Source organism: Theobroma cacao, chromosome 1, assembly GCF_053813885.1.
Source record: "Theobroma cacao isolate CCN51 chromosome 1, ASM5381388v1, whole genome shotgun sequence".
Taxonomy (NCBI): Eukaryota; Viridiplantae; Streptophyta; class Magnoliopsida; order Malvales; family Malvaceae; genus Theobroma; species Theobroma cacao.
The window spans coordinates 35,100,456-35,114,292 of record NC_142639.1 but is presented as its reverse complement, the minus strand read 5'-3'; the positions used below and the strand labels follow the sequence as shown (position 1 = coordinate 35,114,292).

General features: G+C 36.6%; 2 protein-coding genes and 1 pseudogene across 2 annotated transcripts; all 3 read right to left on the bottom strand.

Annotated features, from left to right (window-relative positions):
- Positions 1-2,910: 2,910 nt before the first annotated feature.
- PLP9 (PATATIN-like protein 9) lies at positions 2,911-4,694 on the bottom strand. Its single transcript, XM_007050547.3, has 2 exons — positions 3,609-4,694; positions 2,911-3,387 (listed from the first exon to the last, which is right to left on the bottom strand). Exons 1-2 carry the CDS (start codon positions 4,536-4,538, stop codon positions 3,163-3,165), a joined length of 1,155 nt encoding a protein of 384 aa, XP_007050609.3. The 5' UTR covers positions 4,539-4,694; the 3' UTR covers positions 2,911-3,162.
- Positions 4,695-7,452: 2,758 nt separating this feature from the next.
- Positions 7,453-8,578, bottom strand: LOC18613353 (mavicyanin pseudogene; annotated as a pseudogene).
- A 3,410-nt stretch (positions 8,579-11,988) lies between these two features.
- On the bottom strand, positions 11,989-12,670 carry LOC18613351 (chemocyanin-like). The gene is made up of 3 exons (XM_088810331.1): positions 12,502-12,670; positions 12,255-12,403; positions 11,989-12,150 (listed from the first exon to the last, which is right to left on the bottom strand). Exons 1-3 carry the CDS (start codon positions 12,668-12,670, stop codon positions 11,989-11,991), a joined length of 480 nt encoding a protein of 159 aa, XP_088666457.1.
- Positions 12,671-13,837: the final 1,167 nt, after the last annotated feature.

The window sequence follows — 13,837 nt, the reverse complement described above, 5'->3', positions numbered from 1 at the left end:
TCAATGGTGGGGTTGATCAAGATCTCCATGGATCATATTCTTGGTTGCAATTTATATTATTTTTAGTCATTTAAATGGAATTTTAATCAATTAAAATGTCAAAATGGAATTGAGATATGAGGGTCGGTGTTGGATGGTGAAAGAAATTATCAATACTCAAATTACATAGTCACATGCAAGCTATATATATATATATATCTTGATTCTTGCATGTAATAATATGATTTGTGACCTAAAGATTTATTAAATTTGTTAATTAGTAAGTTTGTTTGTTTCTATAAATAGTTTTGGAGTCGAATTTTATCGATGATGTCTTATTGACATTAATTTTCAATATATAATTTTGTAAGACATAACTCATTTAAATTTAAAAGATAAAATAATTTATTTATCCTTGAATTTTTATGTACCACAGAAATATATAACTAGAAATTTGAAAATTAGGTGAATTTTTCCATTACATGTGTTCATTAATTCTTCATACACATTGTTGAAAACAAAATCACCAATATTTTTGCATGTTATGGTATTTTTACCATAAAAATATTGTAGCTGGACAATTTTACAATTTGATGAAATACCTCAAATTGCATTTCGAATCTTCTTCTCATTTTCCCCATTTAATTTCAAAATAAGAGTGAAAGGTAAAAAAAAAAAGAAAAATGAATAAAAAAACAAAGACAAATAGTAAAAGCATGAAACAATGGAAGATTTAATTAATAATAATGCCTTACACATGAAAAACAAATCTTGTCAACTTAATCCAAGTGATGAAGGAAAAAAAAAGCAAAGCAGGGGGTCAGATAATGGTACGATTATTGAGCCAAAATAACAATTTCCTTAACCAAGCATCCCCGGTTGATTAGCAGCTTCTTAGTTTGTATATAAAAGTTAATTGGATGAGAATCAACTTGTCTTTTTCCATGTTTTGGTACAAATCTAGCGCTGTCTCGTACTCAGCCAACATATTAAAAAGGAAAAATGAATCAGCGATTACATTAATTGAGTGCTTGATCGACTCATGTGAGGTCTAAACACGTATGCCTGCTCCTATGAAAAAATATACAGTAGATAATTTGCTTCCAAATGAAAATTTCCAAAAATCATGTTTACAAACACAATCACTCCCTATATATAATTTGTTTGAGATAAATGGAATTGGAATTAATTAACTAGCTAGCTAGTCACGGTTGAGGTCCCCCTACCATTGTAAAAAGAATAACTAGACTGGAGGTCCTCCTCCCTCCCCACACCACCGTAGGGCCAGGCCGTGGGGGGGTTGAGAGCTCAGCAGAGTCCACATCAAACAGGTTGGCCAAGCCAGAAGGGGGGGGGGGGGGGGGGGGGGGGGGGGGTGGCGGGTTTCGGACCCTATCCAGGAAGTGAAAGGTGAAAACAATCCAGTCTTCTTTAATTACGGCTGTAAATCTTATTTTAACTAATGTCATTATCATCCCCAAATCGAAAGATACTAGAGAGGTGAGTGAAGTATATTCTACCCAACTGGTATTAAAGTATCCCACCCTCTCAGAATATGAAATTTCATAAAGCCAAAAAAACCAAATGGGAAGCCACAAGGCAACAAATCAGGGACCATTTTAAATCCAAGTAAGTGAAGGTGAATACTGGGATTGTCTCATGCCAACTCGCAAGTGGATAGAGAAATAAGGGGAGTGGGAGAAGTACATGCTGCTCCAATCCTCCACCGAACTTACCTACCAAAAGAGGGAACAAAGAAAATTCAGAGGAGCATGTTATAAATGAAAACTAAAAAAACGTTGAAATCATTGAGAGAAAAAGTTTTATTTTTTTTCCCTCCATACTTTTTACTGACTGATGTTAGATGTTTTTTTGGCCGTTGACAGTGTAAGATATCCATCTAACAGTAAGAGGATTTGATTCCTTTTCCGTGTCTATTCTTCTGTTTGTAACCACAGCTACAACGTTTACAAAAGGGGTGGGAAGGGCATAGTTAAAAGGGAAATTTTATTTAATGCAGGAGGAGTAATGTGCCCCACTCTCCAAGTTGGATCCCATGGTTTTTGTTTGGCAGGGCCCCCTTCCCCCCTCTCTGGTTGCGTGAACTTATCTCACAATTTGCTCGGATGAAAATTGTTCTGAGTTGTCATGGTAGCTTAGGCTCAGCGCTACCTCAATCTTAAGATAAAGCTTCTATTCATAGATGTGTAAAAATGTTGAACTCGAGTAGTGTACCGCTTTTCCTGCAAATGGTATAGAAATTTATTGCATTGCACAAGCTAGAGATTTTCGCAAGGCTTTCAATTCACAAATTGTTATGGAGCCATTTAGGAAGAGATCTGGGTGGTCCTTTGGAATTTGGACCTTGATTCAATATCTGGAATGTAGACATGTGATGGCACTAATTTAGCTTCTCTTATAAACTCCTGCCTCTCCAGTTACCTTGAATCCCTATTGCTTGAGGACCACTTGATAATTTTCATTATTTACCCTTCACATTTGGTACATTTAGATGGGAAAATGAAAGCTATCATATAGGTATCCTTTTTATATATACATAGTGAAAGATATTTTTGCAATATTATTTGATTTCTATTTTAGTTAGTTGAAGTAATTTTAAAACTTTTTATTTGATATTTTTTTTTTCAAAATTAACAGCGTCACATTAATTGCTGAGCTTAAAATTTTTCATTAATGAAAAAGAAACAATGCACCAACGAAGTAATGTGGCATTCTCCGTTGGAAAAAGTTGGATGAATTAACCGTTTAAATGCACAAAAAACTGAAATTTGGACTTAAAAACATTAATAATAATACTGCTGCCAAATAGTTGCGCATGACAATGTTTGTATGGGAACAAAAAGAAGTCGGTTGAATTTGGCATTAGAGGTCCACCGGGCAAAGTTAATCATAAAAGAGATACACTTAATGTTGGTAATAATAATGGCATGTCATTTAAATCATCATTAACTTAATACTAATTAATCTACACTAATTCCGCCACAACCCAGACATCCACTAATTAGCAGCAGCTATTTTTGCCCCATATGTAGGGCACGGTTAAATTAAAACTCGAGGTTGGTAACTTACAAAAGGGTTAAGAGAGAAAACAAAAATAAAAGTAAAAACAAAGGAAAGGACAAAAAAAAAAAATATATGAAAAGAAAAAGAAAAAGGAAGTTGCTAACGGCCGTTTGCGAGTTGGCTAACGGCCGATTCCTTGCAGGGACTTGGAGGAAGGCTGGATTTTCCGGAGGCAACAAGACGTTGCACAAAGCTCTCAATTCTCTGTCCATTGGTCTCCGTCAGTAACCGCTTCCCGCCAAACGGTAACGACTCGACTCCTCTCTCCTTCAGTACCTCCTCCATTCTCGGCCCCACCATCCTTTCTCTCCCCAGTCCGTTGGCCTGTACGTTCCAAACCGTCGATCACCAAATTGTATTAAGTCCAGAAGGAAAAGAAAACTTAAAATCGTTGAAATCTGTTTGGCCATTCAGAAGACCGAGGAAAATTATAAAAAAGACTCACACTTGAATCGAGTCTTACTACTTTAACCACGGATTAACGATTTTCTTAAGAACCAAACAGAGCATCGATACATGAAAAGAAAATATTATGATATACATACCTGAATTCTAACGTAGTCCGTACGGTTCCAACAAAAAGCGTTCCCCAACATCTGGTCTACGGTCTCCGAGACTCCGTCCAGCACAATGTCAACAACGGAGGAAGTTGAGCACTCGCAGTTATTGCGAACCTTTGACCTTCCGCACCACGGACCGTTGCCTAACGACAAAACCAGCAGATCCTCCACGCTGTTAACCGACGGGAAATCCCTCTTATTATGGAGCACGTGTGTAACCGCCGCGGCTGTAGGGTTGTTCATGACCAAGCCGCCGTCCACAGCGGAGCAGGAGGTCTTACCGTCGATAGACGTCAATGCGAAAGGTTTGAAGAGGCTGGGAGTGGCTGACGTGGCGCGGCACACTTTCCAAAGCTCGAAGTTGAAGCTAGGTGATTCGGACGCGTCGGCGCGAGAGAAGACAAAGGGAGCTGAACTCTTGAGATCAAAGCAAGGAACCAGGAGAGGCTTACACGTGTCCTTCAGTGTTAAAACCGTTCCATCTTCTCTCTTAAACATTTCCTTCAGCACCTTATCCATGCTCTTACCGGAGAATCGCTTCTGCCGGTGAAGAACTCCGGCCAGCTTATTAACTTTGAAGAGCTCGGAGTTATTCTGAGTGATACACTTGATCGCCTCTCTAGCAGTGAAAAGCGGATGGCCTGTACCATCGTCGGCAGAGAGCATGGCAGCAAGAACAGCACCGACACCGGTGCCTGCGATCATGTCAAAGAAATCAGCAATTTGAGCATGCGGATCACCAGTTTTGAGGCGGATCTGGTCTTCAAGGTGGATAAGAGCGGCACCAGAGACAATGCCGGTGGTTCCACCACCGTCGATGCTGAGGATTCGAATCTTCTTAGTGGTTTCACAGTGTGATAGCCATTTTTGCTCAAGTTTCGTGAAGATCTCCAAAGTTACCTTACTCAGCTCCATTTCAGGCACTTCCACTCTTTGCCCCCTCAAAAAAAAAAAAAAAAAAAAAAAGAGAAAAAAGCCTTGGAGATTTTAATAATTTTTAATCTTTTGGTTTGATTGATTGCTTTCTGGCGTCTGGCAAGTCCGTGAAAAAAGCAAAGAGAGCTTGGCTCAAGTCACGGTTTGTTGCTGATAAGCATTAATGGTGGCGATAAGCAAAAATATAATGTTTGCACGCTCTTTCTTTCTCTCTCTCTCGCACTTCAAATCTCTGTGGCCTGACGAGTGAAAGTTGAGAGAGCGAGATGTTATAGTTTTCTCTGCGGGCTACTGGGCTCTGAGATGAGAGGCAAAGAGGGTTAAAACCGGGAGTGAGTGAGGAGAGGAATAGGAAGCGGATGGTTTGGCCTTTTGGTGGTGGTGGTTATCTTATATTCGCAGTGTGCTTCTTCAGTTGCCCTTTGTCGTTTATTTTTTAAATTACTTTTTTAGGTTTTACTGAGAGTTTACTTTCTCTAATTAGGTAGTGAGAGTCTTACTTGTTTGGACTGTCCTTGCACGTGTTCTTTTGGGGTTATGGGAAGCGCCAACTTCGGCTTCTTACTCGGCTCGGCTCCCGCTTTTCCTTCTTTAATGCTTTCTCCCATCTTCTTTGCTACTGCAACTTCCTTCTTCACTCTTTTCTCTGAATTCTCTCCATTTTTAATTCTCAAACTGAATCAATGTAGGAACAGAGTTGGACGTCCATGCAAGCACCTCCTTAATAAATAAAGTTTTATGCCTTTGATTTTAATTTTCTCGGTACAGTCGCTATTCAATCTTAGTTGTTTTGGAACTCATTTTTCTAATTACTTTCCATTTTGGTAATTAAATTCTAAGACGGTATATTTGGGATCAATGGCTTGCAAGAATATGATAGTGTGATTGAATTTGCTAGCCGGCTGCATTCTGTTTGCTAAAACAGGATTGAGGAAGCTCAAAGTTATTCCTTCATACACAGTTGATTGAATCCAACATACACATATAAAAAGAGTAAAATCCCGTACTATTTTTCTATGCCAAAATAAGTAAATAGAGACACTAAAGTGCCTGTGACCTTTTATTTCAGTCTATTGTTTTTTTTGGTGTTCTAATTCCCAATTATTATTATCTTTATCGATGGTGAATTACTTCATCCAACATTACTTCGTTTTCCTTGTTATGAAAGTAGGATGAAGGTTTGGTTAGAAACGCCTAAATAAGTGAATTAAACAAAATACTGGCCTTGGAGGAATTTGCTGCCTCCTTTATACTTTTATACATCTCTCTCCAAGTTAAGATGCCTGCCAGACACACCCTGCACAGTCACAGGGTATCCAAGACATATATTATGGCAATTCTAACTCAAATTGTTGTCTTAAAGGCTCACTGTTGTAACTCTTAGTCTTAAAGCTGATGTATAAATGAAAGCAGATACATTTGGTCAAGACTCAAGGCATTCATGTGGAATATGAATATTACCATCTACTTTTTTTAACCCAACAATACTAGCAGAAAAAAAGTTGCAATTCACTCATCTGATCCGTCTCTCTCTGCTTTTTCAATTTTTCCTTAAGAACACAAATAACCTTCCCATCAAAGTTGTTGACACATTACAATGATTTCCCTTCTTTTAAGTTTCAAAGTTGAAATATTGAGTGAGAATTTTATGTTTTAATTGTTGAGGACAATTGTTTTCTTCTCATAAATAAAGGTTTATTTTTAGCTGTAATGTGATTTACCAGGTCATCCAAACTAGTAGTTAAAGGAAACAGGGGAAAAAACCCTCTCTGACCCTGATCTCTGCCCCCCCCCCCCCCAACATTTTCATTTTAATATGGAATAAACCCATAAGGTACGATAAATTTGGCTTATATGGGACATGCATCTTCTTGGGCTTGGAGAGGACACCTGCCCCTAGCAGTTAATGTGAACCATCCATGAGAAGTATTCTTGCATTCATGATGGGAGCTCGACCAGTATCTCTGCAAGTTTGAGAATGTGCATCAAGGGCCAACGGCCATCCCCCACTCTCAAATCAAACTCGATCAAAATTTGTCCATGATTTGTACGGAATTACAAGGGCAGAGAAATCTGCAATGATTTTGTTGGCAACTGGGGCATATGCCCAGTTGACAAGCGAAGGAGGACAAAAAATGTTTTCCCTGAGTGACTATGTCTCTCTTCCATTGGATTTCTTTCTAGTATGGGGAGGAAAAATCGTCAAATATCTTTGGAGGAATTAATTTCCACTCAATTTATGGACGTTGGTCCCATTTTTGGCATTTATCCCATGGATTCTATGCATAAATAATAACCAATACAAAAAGTTACATTCTTCATTCCAATTGGATTATCAAGGTACAAAGTAAAATACTGAAACCGTAAATCCATAATGCATCATCTCTACAAGCCTACTGGGTATTTGGGTATTGCCACCCATGCTCATGCAACAGTAATTTAGGTGAGGGTGAACTAGCTAGGGCCACAGCAAGATTCACGTCCACCCTTTCAGATTAGCCATGATGCTATACCATTGCAGTGAAACGCCATTAAACAATAGCAACCCATTGATTGAAATTCAAGGTCAAATGGAAGGTAGGTTACTGCAAACATTTAATTCATTGAATTTAAGGCCATCACTTTTCAAGAGGAGAGACCAGGCTAGTGAGAGGCCGGCTGAGAGGATTGCGGATCTAACTTTTAACAACGTTTTCTTTTTATTTCTTTTTTTTTTTTGAGGAAAACAATTTTTATTCCAAAGCATTTTTAAAGGAGATGGATTTATAGTGACGGAGACAGTGCTATTGAAAGTTTGTCTCTCGTTTGCGAGACAGTTTAATCCAATCAAACTTGTTTTCTGATGAATGAAATTCCAACAAGCTAGATAATCTAAAGAGGAGTTAACACATAATCAAACAAAATATGCAAGGACAACCATAGCCACGGATTTAATGGCAATCTGAACAATGGAAATATGGATTGATGAAGCACTATTGGTACGAACACTGCTTGTAGCTGGATTCTCAGCTGCAGGAGATGGTGGCAATGGAAGTGAATTAGCTGGAGCAGGGCTGGGGCTGGAAACTTCATGGACGTAGATGTCAACCTTCTGCCCATATTTGCAATGGTTGGGGAAGCCGCAAAGGAAGTAGCGGTGGCCAGGCTGCTTCAAGGTGAACGAATCATTGCCAGTATAGTAGGTTGCAATTGGATTTGTTGCATTACATGCTCGGTAATTTGGTTCAGTAACTTCCTTCACATTGTGAAAGATAGCATTATATTCAAAACCTGCAAAGTGAATTATTTAATACCCTATCAAAGAAGCTGTATTTTCCTGTAGAGCTAAAGACTAAAAAGGTCTGGGTTGCGTGGTTGTAGTAGGGGTTGAATCATAGCACTAAAAAGTTCAGCCGCAGACGAAACAAGAGCAAGGGGTAGTTATTTCACGAATGACGGAATGACTTGTATAAAATTTATGTAGCAAGCAGTCTTAGAGTAGAAACCAAGACAAATCAAAGGCATTTTTGTCTATGTTTGATTAATGTAATTAGGAGCTGAAACAAATGTAAAGCAGATATTGCTAGACATGAGACAAGGGTTTAGGATGGGCAAGGCCTAGTGCAAAGAGAATGAGAAATGCAATAAATCATATAAAGGTAAATGGATCGCTTTTCCCCTTAGTTTGGTCCATCTGTTGTAAGCATCAAAATTTTCTCTTAATTTTAGACAAATATATTAGTCGTATAGCCTAACAAATGAATAAAAAAGCAAATGACAAGCTTACACATACAAACATACGGCATTTGGTAAACAGAAAGAACAAGAACACCAAAAGAAAAATACAAGTTGTTTTAGAAACGGAAGAATAGCTTACGAATAGTGTCAGCCACACAAAATTTCTTGGAAGATGCCCATTTTTGGTAATCGAACATTGGATGCCAAGCAGAAGCATCACCAACCCTGTAAACAGTCCCAAAACAGATAGCAAAAGGAGCAATTATCGTGAACATAAACATTGCATTTTTAGCAGAAACCATGGCTTAACCACAAGAGGTGGGGCTGAGAGAGGCAGAGGGATTTCAGGGCAAATTAATGACAGATTGATGACTGATTGACTATCTGTTGTTGGAAAAGTTACCCTATTTACAGCAACATGTCTGATGCCAGATTAGGGAAAGAAACGATTCTTTTGGAAACAATTAAAAAAGAAGAAGAGGAGAATACGTTTAGGATATTTGCAATCAGTGTCGTAAATGTATAGAATTAATGCGGTATAGTGCAATTAATTGTGATTCTTTTTGATAAATTAATAAAGGAAATGTTAATAAAAAACCTCGGACCATGAAAGAATTAAATTAAAGAGTTAAAAGGACCATATAAAAATAGCTTGGACTTGACCTATTACATGCTTTAATGTATTAATCACAATCTTATTATCTTATATACATATTTTCGGTGCTTCCCCTCCCAAGAAATCTTTGAAGCCCATTTCAATTTTGGTACTGCACTACTTGCTATAACTAATTTCGCCTATGTTTTTTACTTGAAATATTAATACTACCTCCTCTGCCCTCACCTCCTCCCTTCTCTGTCCCGTTGACAGTCTTTTACTAGAATTAGTGCCTAAGCTTCCGTCCAGTTTCTTTTCCAGCTTTATTTTCCTGCGTAATGTTGCTTTCGTTTTATTTTTCGAAAATGATCTGTTAAATAAATTATCACAACAACTAGAAGACAATGGGATTACTGTAGGTTATTTCGCCTATCTTCTTTATATTAAGAGTTCAGCAATGGGTTGAAAGTTTAGTTTTTCCTCCCTTTTTGGTGGGAAGTATTGATGTAAAAAAGGTAAAAGTATCTTAATGTGGCTGTATTTCTGATATTTCCTTTGTTTTTGAGGTTTAATATTTATTTGGTTTTCTAGATGGAAATTGAATGCGTTAGATTCGCAAGAAACGCCAATCCTTTGATAGTACAAATAGAGAAAATCATGTAAGGTGCAAAATTAGAACGATGTATTTTACTTGATTGAACATTTGTTTAATCTAACGATTAAACAAGCCAATTACCATAGGACAAGTCCAAATTAAATAACAAAAAAAAAAAAAAATCCCGCCCGAACAAAGTTATTGAAGCAAAAACCAAGAAACAAAATGCAACAAGACACAATGCCTAGGGAAGCTTAAGGAGTTGGGCCAGGTGCCGACATCTCTGACTGTGGGTTTGCAAGTGGCAAACCTTAAGGAGATGGGCTTCTGACTTGCTCTTGGGCCCAGGAAAGATGGCGTGACCAAAACGTCAGCTTTCTGGCCGGCTTGCAGTGGCCAGGAACTCAGCAAATGAAGAAGTAGTCGCCGGGCCTGTCGAGGGGAGGGGGATGGAGTCAGAACCAGAGGTGTCGGAGGCGATAGCGGAAGTCCCGCCGCATGATTGGAAATCGTTGAAACTCACTTGCTTCATATTGTAAAATTGACTGTTTTACTCGAAAACTGCGTGATAAAGAAAAGGCGGTCATGTAGTAGCAAAAGGTATATATCGTAACAACACCAAGAAGCAGAGTCTCTCAAAAAAATAAAAAAATAAAGAAGAAAAGGAGAAACAGAGGAAAATTGATAATTGCTTAGAAAACTTACGGAGAAAGTCGCTGACCCACTTGCTCTGAATCGGAGGTTGAAGAAGGGGAAGAAGAAATCAATATTTCTCTTCATACTCCAACTAGCAGAGTCGCCGACCTTGTAAACGGCACCAAGGAGGACTCCAGAGAAAGCCAGCATCAAAAGGAAAGCCAGGATTCTCTTAGCAGAAGCCATACTCGAACCACGATTATCAAAAGAAATCAATTAACTGAAGAGCAAGAAAGCAACAGAGAGAGCAAGACTGTAAAAGATAGCGTTTGCAACGAGTTGGTTAATTTGTGAAGAAAAGCCACGGTGCTGGCTGACTGGCTCTATAAATACATGTATCTCTTCAAGTTTTGCATGAAAAGGGTTTTCCCATACCAAAAGGGATTTGTATTCTGAAACGGATGCCAACAATAAAAAATACGATATACTTTTGACATTAATTATTGTTATTTTTTAATTGGTTATTTATTTTTCCAATTTAAACAAAATTTACTTTTTTTTCTTCTCTAAAATTTAAAAGATATATTTACATAAAAGTCTTAAAGTTTTAATATGTTTGTATCCTTTCTATGGATAATGTAGTCATTCAATCATAGTTTTTATAAATAAATTAAGCGCTTGAACATTAAAAGATAAAATGGCAAGATAAAAAAAAAAAGAATTGAAGATAAGATTTACGTAAACTTTCTTAAGTAAATTTTGGTAAAGTTGTCAATTAAATTAAGTTATGAAAATTAAAATTGAGAATTAAAACCGATGTATTGAAATATTATTTATAAAAATATTTAAAAATTTTAATTGAAAAGGTAATTATTAATATCTTTGAAAAATTTTAACAAGTTATTAATTTTTGTCATAATTTTTCAAATTCATTTGAGTGAAAAGCTATTATGATGTTTGTCAGAAAAAATGGAGAAATTTGAACATTATGATATTAATTTCTCTCCTTTTTGTGCACTAAAGAACAATAACATATATATATATAATATTATTGTTTTAGTTATAATAGAACTTAATACTTGCATACATTTAATCCCAAAATGTCATATTTTCATAAATTTTCTTGACTGTCCAATTGAGTTTGAGTTCCTTTTATTTGTAAAATTTTTGACATCACAACAATCTGTCACATGTTTCGTGTTTCGCCATGTCATCACGTCATGCAACATTTAATTGATTTCAAGAATTAGTTTATCTTAGTTTAATTCCAAACTCAAGTTGCATATAATATCATTTTGAAGAAAATGTTAAGATAATTATACAAATTATTTAGTTAAAGTTATTATACAATACTATTATCTAGTTAGATTATAACATCTTATTAGAGTTATACTGTAATATTGTTTGTTAGTTTGAATTAAATTATGAATAAGATTAGGATTAGCCATATATAAAAGATAATTATACAAATTATTTAGTTAGAGTTATCATACAATAATATTATCTAATTAGACTACACTATCTTATTAGAATAAGAATATTTTAAATAGAGTTGACTATAAATAAAATTAAGATTAACTTTATATATATATATATATATATATATACTTTATTTATCTATATAATATATACATAATTTAGATTTCGAAATATACAATTTAGATCTTTTATAACTTATATAATTGTATATTATATAAGATTTTTTCTTCTCTAACAATTGTCATTGTTTTTTACCAATCACGTTCAATTCAAACACTGTTTCATCAATTCAAAAGAGCAGAGTAACATTATAGTGTATTTCAAACATGCCTGTCGTCAGTTTAAGCTTATTTATAAATAGAAGACTGTAACATTGGCACAATTACTTAAAAATGAAACCCAATCAGCTAGTAACCGATGCCAGTAACACCTAATCCAAATGCAAGGACTGCCAGAGCCACCCAGACGTTGAACAATTTGAGAGATGGAGCACCGCTCTGAGCTGGGCCAGGGATCGGTTCTATGTTCTCTGAACTGGGTGCCAACCCCTGATAAAACACTGAGCCTGACTGTGGTAAGTGATTAACACCGGAAGCAAAAGGTGGAAGGTTTTCCTGGCCGTGAGCGACCTCAATGTGAAGCTTTTGCCCGCTTAGACAGTGGCCAGGAAGACCGCAGATGAAAAAGAAGTGGCCGGGCCTTGTGAGGTCATGGTGTCAGAACCCGAGGAGTAGACTGCAATCGGCAATGTTGCGTTGCATGACTTGAAGTTCTGGTGTGTCACACGGAGCACGTTGTGGAACAGCTTGTTGTACTTGAAAACTGCAATCAAATTAAACCAACTTTATCATGTAACCAAATCATCAAATACTAGTGGAAAAGAGTATAAATCCAGAGGATCGGGGAGCTTAATTAGTTACCAACAACGTCGCCAACGTGGTAGTTCCTGGTTGCAGCCCACTTTTGGTAACCAACTGGAGCAACAATGTTCCATCCACCAAAGTCTCCGACCTGGTGCACGGCCCCCATGGAGACGCCACAAAGCGCCAGCATAAAGAGGAAAATCGCTGTACTCATACCAAACGCCATGGCTCGAGTAAAGTGTGAGGGATTTGAAACTAAAAAGAAATTGATGATGGAGTGCATATGTGAATAATACAACCTTAATATATAAGCCGAGGGACTGTGTTGATTTTAATCAAGGGAGACTCGATTCTAGATATGGAGCAGCATGCATCTTCTACGGATTTCTATAGCAAACAACATTTATTTACCAAACTATACATATTTTACGTTCCTATTGGCCCATTAGTGAGGTTGATATTATTAATGTGGGGACATGGATTTAATCATAAGAATAAAAATCAAAATGGTTACCACTTGGGGGCCCAAATGAGTTCGAGGGAAGTTGGTTTTTTAGCCAAAAAAGGAAAGAAAGAGGGGGCATCTGCCCGCTCCTTCCTTCTCCAGTGCCTAGTTGTCGTAACAACACCAAATTTAGCCCAATTACTAGCTTGATCACCTCCAAATTGCTCAAGTTGAAGCTTATTCCAGATCCAGCTAGGTTTCCACTTGGTATAAATAATTTGCATTTATGCATTCTCTTTCTTAAAGCAACATTCGTTCTAACTCTAAGAAGGATAAAAAAACTCTTTGTATTATTTCAGGTTTTTGACATTGTGACAATCGTTCTCTCACAAACGCATAATACTACTTGAGTAATCACCCAATATGTGGTCACTGGGCCTTTTGTTTTAATTGGCTTAATTTAGTGGAATTCCTAACCGCTAAAAGACTCTGTATATTTAATAAAGAGAAAATTGTGAGAAATGACCTTTCTTAATAAAGATATTTTAAAAGTAACCATTAAAATAAGCTTAACTGTTTTTAACCATATTTAATTTTGACTTGACGAAAATACCCTTTAAACTATTTCAAATAAATTAAAAGGGATTTTTTTTAGCCCTTATAAATAACGTATTTTTGTAAATAAACGTCAAGATACTTTTAACTGTTTTTAGCCAACAGAAAAGATTTTGAGATAAAAATGCCCTTAATGAGCCGTCTTCGTTAGCGTACACTCTCAAACAGGCGAAAAATGAGAGAAAAAAAAATATGCAAAGATTGGTCGTGCAAAATACCTAAATTTTTTTTTTCGAAGGTTGTGCAAAACAAAATAATGTTGCATGAGATGAGTTTTCAAAGATTTAGGACATAGCATTCAGATAATAGGAGAAGAGAGATATTAAATCGAAT